Source organism: Lynx rufus, unplaced genomic scaffold, assembly GCF_022079265.1.
Source record: "Lynx rufus isolate CCGP_SWC_20201006 ecotype Redwood Valley unplaced genomic scaffold, mLynRuf1.p SCAF_9, whole genome shotgun sequence".
NCBI classification, from domain to species: Eukaryota; Metazoa; Chordata; class Mammalia; order Carnivora; family Felidae; genus Lynx; species Lynx rufus.
In genome coordinates this window covers 63,179,447-63,187,597 of record NW_025814897.1, presented here as the reverse complement: position 1 = coordinate 63,187,597, position 8,151 = coordinate 63,179,447, and the positions used below count along the sequence as shown (strand labels likewise).

Sequence of the window (8,151 nt, the reverse complement as noted above, 5' to 3'; positions counted from 1 at the left end):
AAAAATAATTTTACCAACTTTCTTCTCTCTCTGTCCACAAACTCATATCATTTCTCTTATGGGGACAGTTCTACTTTAGAGAACTTTGCTGACCTGTATATGCCAATGAACTGCAGCACCTCACTGGGATTTTCTTAGTTCGTTAGGGAAGTTCAAGTAATGTTGAATGTTGAAAAAGAAACTCTTAGTTTTTAATGCAGATTGACTCAAGAGTTGTTAAAGAATTAGTTGTTAAAGAGTTGTTAAAGAGTTGTTAAATACTGGCACCACCCACATGCCCCAGTGGGTTGAGCATCTGACCTTTGATTTTGGCTCAGGTCATGATCTCATGGTTCATGGGTTTGAGCCCTGTGTCCACCTGTGTTGAGAGCACAGAACCTGCTAGGGATTCTCTCTCTCTCTCTGACCCTCCCCCACTCACACACTCACTCTGTCTCTCCTCTCTCTCTCTCTCTCAAAATAAATAAATAAACTTAAACAAATAAACAAAAAAGAGTTGTCAAAGAGTTTGTAAAGTGACAAAATAATTCCTGTCAAATACTTGACTTAGATAACTAACAGAGTCCTTTAGAGTGACACTTTCTAGAGTGACTCTTTCTAGAACATTTAAAATGTGCTGTATTTTCCATTAGACAGGAAAATTGCTGCCAATTTTATATATTTTTCAAATGTTTATTTTTGAGAGAGAGAGAGAAAGAGAGAGACAGAGCGTGAGCAGGGGAGGGGCAGAGAGAGAGGGAAACAGAATCTGAAGCAGCCTCCAGGCTCTGAGCTGTCAGCACGGAGCCCAACGTGGGGCTCAAACCCACAAACCGCGAGATCACGACCTGAGCTGAAGTTGGATGCTTAACCGACTGAGCCACCCAGGCACCCCTGCTGCCAATTTTTTTTTTAAATGTTTATTAATTTTTGAGAGAGAGACAGAGAACAAGCAGGGGAGGGAATAGAGAGAGGGAGACACAGAATCTGAAGCAGGCTCCAGACTCTGAGCTGTCAGAACAGAGCCAGACATGGGGCTTGAGTTCACAGACCACAAGATCATGACCTGAGCTGAAGTCAGACACTTAACCGACTGAGCCACCCAAGTGTCCCAACTTGACCTACATTCTTATAACTGATAGGGATCCTATAGAGTGACTATAGAGGATTTAAAATGTGCTGTGTTTACTATTGGACAGGAAAATTGCTGCCACCTTTTCAATGGAATATTCTTTTATTAAAAGACAAGAGATTTATAATTTCACTTGGAGATCATTCCTTTTTATTGTCATCTTAACTTATGTTTTTAAAAGTTAGTAGCAAGGTTGAATAGAGACAAAAGGGTAGGGGTTAAGAACAGAGACTCTGGAGCCTGAATGCTTGGGTTCTAACCTCACTCTGCAACGTCCTTCCCATTTGACCTTGGCCAAGTGTCTCAACTTTCTTGCCTCACCTGCAGAATGTGTAAATGACAGTTGTACGTGTTTCATAGGGTTGTTGTGCAATTCTATGAGTTAATATTTGAGAAATGCTTAGAACAGTGCCTGGCACATAGTATACACTTTACAAAACAGGTGAGTTAATTTGAATCGATATTGCTAGCAACTGGGAGACATGGAATTTTAGCCCAGGGCTGTTGTGCTCCAAAGCCTGTGCTCTTTCTGTAATACCAGTTGTAAAATTCTGCCATCAAAAGTTGGCTCACTTCCTGGACACATTCTCACCCAAACCAAGCACCCTCTGGAAGCCCACTCTCAGCTCCTGGGTCCGGAGGGCATACACCATGGGGTTAAAGGCTGGGGGCATAACATTATGCAGCACGTTGAAGAGAACAGGGATGAAGGGGACCTTTCTTCCTGCCAGGTGGGTGACAGACAGCACAATAACGGCTGTGTAGAAGAAGACAATGAGGATGAGATGGGAGCTGCAGGTACTCAGGGCCTTTGATGTTGCTTCAGCGGAGTTCAGCCTCAGCACTGAGCGAACAATCAAAGCATAGGAAGCAAAGACCAGACCCATGTCACCCCCAAGTGTAACCCATGCCAAGGTCAACTGGTATACTCTGTTAATAGTGATGTCATCACAGGCCAGACTAGTGACCCCCAAATTAGAGCACAGACAGTGGTCAATTTCATTTCTGGAGCAGTAGTGTCGCTGGGCAGCCAGTACAGGCAGTGGGATGGTCAACAGGCCATTCCTGAGCACCATGGACAGGGTGGCTTTGATTACAGAAGCCTCATTGACTATGGAGGAGTACTGAAGGGGGTAGCAAATGGCTACATATCTATCCACAGCCATGCAGAGGAAGATGCCTGACTCCATGCACATGAAAGTATGGATAGCATAGATCTGAGCAAAGCACTCGTGGAGGCTGATGGCCTTGGCATCAAACCAGAGAATGGCCAGGATCTTGGGCATGATGGTGGTAGCCAGGCCAATGTCCACGACAGCCAAGATGCCAAGGAGCTGATACATGGGCTGGTGCAGGGAAGGCTCATGTTGGATGGTGATCAAGATGAGGATGTTGGCAATGAGAGCTAAGATGTAGAGCAGAGCCAGGGGCAGGGAGAGCCAGTGCTGCCACTCATGAATGCCTGGGAGCCCCACCAGGATGAACTCAGACACTTGAAGCCTTGAGCTATTGGTTATACTCAGGGTGGTATCCATATCATGGGATGTCTTCTTCTCAGCATCTGCCTATGGATTAAGAGAAAATAAGAATAGGCAGTAGTAAGTAATATTTTGAATAATATTCAAAAATAAATATTATATATATATAGTGACACCCAAATTGTATAGATAGACATATAGACAGATAGATATAGATAGATAGAACAGCAGAAGAGCCAAAATAGATTCTAAGAAAATGATTTTAGCAGAATAAAAGTGAAGATTTACTGGCTTTGTTTTCTGGAAATTCTGGATAGATTTTTTCATGCATCAGGGAATACAGACACAAACCAGAAGACTAGTACATTATAAAGATCCCAAAGTTAGAGGGCAGAGGTGTTTTCTCCATTGTTGGGGATCTTCAGGAGGAGACCAGGCAGCCACAGGGAGAATGCTGACCATGTTTTTATTTTAAACAGTGCCTGTAGTTGACAAATAAGTTTTGACAAAAATTTTGTCATTTGATCTTCCCCAGACAGGGGTTGTTATTTACATATAGGGATATAGAGGTTGAATGATTTCACTAGGTAAGAGTCCTATATATTGAAAACATTAATAAGTGAGAAAATTTCAGCAAAATTTTAATCTCTGGCATGAAATCATAGCTAAAAGGTCAGTACTATGTAGGAATATCACTTGTTTCCTCCTCTGATTATGAAAGTGATGTTAAAGACATATATAAAGCTATCTTTTAAAATCATCAATTTTATTAAAAGAAGATCTAAGGAGACAAAATTACCACCATACTTCCCACCACTTCCAGATTTTTGTATGGTATAGGTTTAAAGCAGCAGGCATTTATGACACAGTTTAGACTGTTTGATTTGGGTAAGTTCACAGCTCATTTTTGATACTCAGTCCACCTCATTCTCTCATTCTCAATTTTGTCCACTCTTGAATCGTGTGGACTCTCAGAGTTTGTATGAAAAGGTGTACAGGCATTATGGTTTCAGAAGCCTTCAATACCTGACAATACCTGAGAATTCTTTTTCTTTTTTTTACCTTTATTTGTGAATAATACCTTGCCTTGTTAAATATTTAGGTATCAATATTTCCCTTCCAAATATGTATCTGTGCTGTGTTTGATGGCATTAAGTATAAGATCAAGGTTCCATCCCTAACCACCTGTGTGAAGAATGAATGGCTGTGCCATTTATAATTATAATAAAAATAATACCATGAAATTGATAAAGACAAATAAGAAAAAATAAAGCCATAGCACTTTTAGAAAACAAAAAAAAAGTTGAGAAAAATAATCATAAATCAAAATCCCAACAAACAAAGGTAATGGTTTTTAACATTTTAGAATATTTAATTTTCAGCATTTTTCTTTATTGAAAGAAAATCTTTTAAAAAAGTTTTTAATTTATTTTAGAGAGAAAAAGAGAGCATGAGTAGGGGAAAGGAGCAGAGGGAGAGAGAGAATATTAAGCAGACTCCATGCTGAGCATGGAGCCCAATGTGGGGCTGGATCCCACGATCCCAGGAGTCAGACACTCAACAGACTGAGCCACCCAGGTTCCCCTCAACTCTTGATTTCAGCTAGGTCATGACCCTAGGGTCATGGAATCCAGCCCTGCTGCAGGCTCCGTGCTGAGTGTAGAGCCTGCATAAGATTCTCCCTCTTTTAATAAGAATTTATGGGTGGTCTCCATAGGAATCTGTGAATTTTTTAAATTTATGTGGAAAAAACTTTTACATTATTCTGAGGAGATGTTTGGCTTTTATCAAATTCTCAAAACATTCAATTATTCAATCAAAACACAGTTACAGAAAACCATTCTTTACTCAAAATTTTGACCAAGATTCACTTCCCTATGACTTTTAATTTTTAATGCTTGACCTTCTGGGGTTTTTTTTGTTTACATTTATTTATTTTTGAGAGACAGAGAGAGACAGAGCACAAGTGGGGGAGGGGCAGAGATGGAAGGAGACACAGAATCCGAAGCAGGCTCCAGGCTCCACAGACTCCAGGCTCCGAGCTGTCAGCACAGAGCCCGATGCGGGATTCAAACTCACAAACTGTGAGATCATGACCTCAGCCAAAGTCTGACGCTTAACCGACTGAGCCACCCAGGCACCCCCCTTCTAGTTTTGTGATGCAACTTATTTACATGGAATTAATTTTGCTGTTAATGAGAGGTATGTAAATAAAGTGATTTTGCATAATTAAACAATGGCTTCTACATTTCTTGACAAGTGATTATTATGCCTCTTTTGTTGCATAGAAAGTTTTGTATGTATAAATTGTATCTGGGCACTCAAATGTTTTTATTTTTTTCTGATTAATTTTGTGCCAATATCAAACTGAGTTAAAAATTTTAGTTTTATAATAAATTTAATACAGAAGAGAAATATATTCCCTTATTATTTATTCTCTTAAAATTTAAAGGCCTTTTTATGTGCTTATTTTCCAGATTAAACTTAGAATTCCTGCATTGGTTTCTAAAATAACAATTTTGGTTGGGATCATGTTAAATTTGTGGGTTAATTTTGAAAAGCCAAAAGTTGACATACTATCAAGTTCTTACATTCAGCAAATGTGGATTCTCTCTGCCTTTGTTTATCTTTCAAATCTTTCACTCTTTAAAACATGGTTATTAAAATTTTTTATTTCTGCACTGTTCTTATGATTATTAGTATTTTGAGATATTCTGAACAAATATTTATCTTTCTTAGTGTTATTATATTGATCTTTGTTATTTCCTTTTGAATTCATTCAGTTTGCTAAACTTGTACTAGTTTTACACATTTTGTGAGTTTTTTTTTCTTCTATTACCTCAACAAATTAATGGCTGCTGGTAAACTAAACATTTTGGGTTTATTATTTTATAAATTGCAATTTTATTTGTTTTGTCATTTCTGTCTTGTGTATCATCATTTGCTAAACTATTATACATTTTTAAATTTTACCACTGATTCTCTTTTTCTGATTTTCTAAGTAGAACAAAAAGTTGCTTGCAGGGGTGTCTGCAACTTTGGTGGTAAAGCATGCAACTCTTGGTATCGGGTTTGTAAATTCAAGCCGCATATTGAGTGTAGAGATTACTTAAAAATAAAATCTTGAAGGGGTGCCTGGGTGGCTCAGTCAGTTAAACATCCACTTCTTGATTTCAGCTCAGGTCATGATCTCATGGTTGTGAGTTTGAGTCCCATACTGGGCTCTGTATTGACAGTGCTGAGCCTGCTTGGGATTCTCTCCCTCTCTCTGCCCTTCTCTGCTCACACTGTGTCTCTCTATCTCTCAAAATAAATAAATCAACTTTAAAAAATCTTAAAGAAAAAAGAAGCACAACAAATAACTTAAAAATTACTTGCAAACAATGCTATTTTCTCTCTTTACAAATATAAATATATATTAATCTTTGTTTCATATCTCAGTGAAATGGTTGGAAATTCATGATCAATGTAAATTAAGTATGATTAGTTAAGTAAATTAAGTATGATTAAGTAAATTAAGTATGATTAAATTAAGTAAATTAAGTATGATTGTTTAGTGTTTTGTTCTAGGAATCTTAGATATAGAATTTATTATTCTAGACTCCTTGGTTTATCATTGACTTACTAACAGTCTTGGAACTCAGCCTCATTTCTCTGCTGTTTCCTAATCACAGAATTTGGTTTCTACAAAAGTGAGAAGACTGAGAGAAGGGAGGTAGTAGAGGTGAAGAATCAAATATGGAAAGCCATAGAAGGCAAGGATAAGGTATATATTTATTAATCAAATTCAGAGAGGAGGATAGAACTGCAGGAAGTTGGAAAACATCTGTCCCCTCACCTCTCAGGATGCAGGTCATTGACTTTTATGTACTACTTCAGGAAGGTCTTTGAAGAGGCTCTCAGGCTGCAATGCCTTCTATGGATGCTTCTGCTCTCTGAGCTTCAGCTGTCTGTGTTCAGCCTTTTGTTGTTCAGAACAAATTCTTGTCGTTGCTTGCCACTCCTGGAGTCTGTGGTTTTTGTATAAATTAGATCGGTGAGATGCCTGATCCTGGTGTGGTACTCTTTAGGCCCTCCCTACTTTATAGCAAGCATCCTCCAGGGTCTTTTTTTTTTTTTTTTTTTTTTTTGGCATTGCAATGGGAATACAACCCAAGTACTCTTAGTAGTTAGTCACATAATGTTGGGTCCATTCAACTCTAGTCCCAGGGCAGCCCACCAGATGGACGGCTTTTCACTCCAGGATCCTCACAGAGTAATTCAGTTTTGTCTGATGAATAGTGCTTCTCATTGTGGGAAGGTTTTGAAATCTCCCTATCTCAAAATATGTCTTTACTCCATATCTTTTCCAGAGATTGCCTCTATTTCCTGCATCACAAATATTGGAAGTAACCTCTTTTATGTTGCTTTCTTATCCTTGCCTCTTATAGATTTCTTGTCTCACTGCAATTTAACCTTTGTTTCAACATCAAATAGACATTGCTCTTTCTAATGATCTCAATTGCCAAAAATATTGGATTTTTTTAGAAGTAATCTTACCTGGGGGGGTGTCTGACTGGCTCAGTTGGTTAAGCATCTGACTCTTGATTTTGGCTCAGGTCATGATCTCATGGTTTATGGGATTGAGCTCTGTGTTGGGCTCTGCACTGACAGTGTGGAGGCTGCTTCGGATTCTCTCCCCCCACCACCCCCCCCTGCTCATGCTCTCTCTCTCTCTCTTTCTCCTTCAAAAATAAATAAACTTTAAAAATATATATTTAAAAAAAGATGTAATCTTACCTGAACACTTCCTGGTATTTGTCTGTGTTGATCAGTTCCTTTTCCTAAGACCACTTGCCTCTCTTGTCTTTCATGACATCAAAATTTTAGTGTTAATTAAGTTGGATAAAAGAATGCTATTGAATTTGTATTCAGATCAAATGTTCCTTAATGAGAGATGCATTCTCTGATCATCTTACCTAAAATAGCAGTCCCTGACCCTATAATTCTCTATTTTATCAATCTGTATGCCCGATGTTACATGTCATATTATGACATCATTTGTTTTTCTTTTCTTTTTCACATTAAAATGTAAGCTCCCCCAAAGCATGCTTTTTATAATTTTTGTTCATTGCTCTATCCCCAGCACCTAGACCAATTCCTGGCACATAGTAGGTATTTTATGAATATTTGTCAAATAAATGAATGAATATTGAGAAGAGTGAATAAAGAAGCAGTCTAGAGGAATTTCAAAGTGTGATGCTTTTGTTCATATGCAGTGACATTTTACTCTTTTCTGTATTCTATCTACATATACTATCATTGAATAAAACTTTAATTTTATCTTAATTTTCTTAAATTAGCTTTAGAAACACCCATTTACTTCTTTGTTACTTAAAGACTGTCAGATTCTAATAGTCAAAAATTACTAGAAACACAGTAAAATTGCAATGGAATGGAATCAATATATATTTTTTAGATTTTTATTTTAATTCCAGTTAGTTAACATACAGTGTTATATTAATTTCAGGTGTACAATATAGTCATTCAACACTTCCATACATTGCCTTGTGTTCATCAAGA

General features: G+C 37.8%; 1 protein-coding gene across 1 annotated transcript; it reads right to left on the bottom strand.

Annotated features, from left to right (window-relative positions):
* Positions 1 to 1,680: 1,680 nt before the first annotated feature.
* On the bottom strand, positions 1,681 to 2,646 carry LOC124506429 (olfactory receptor 688-like). Its single transcript, XM_047072495.1, has one exon. The coding sequence runs from the start codon at positions 2,644 to 2,646 to the stop codon at positions 1,681 to 1,683; it is 966 nt and encodes a 321-aa protein (XP_046928451.1).
* Between the last annotated feature and the right edge of the window lie 5,505 nt (positions 2,647 to 8,151).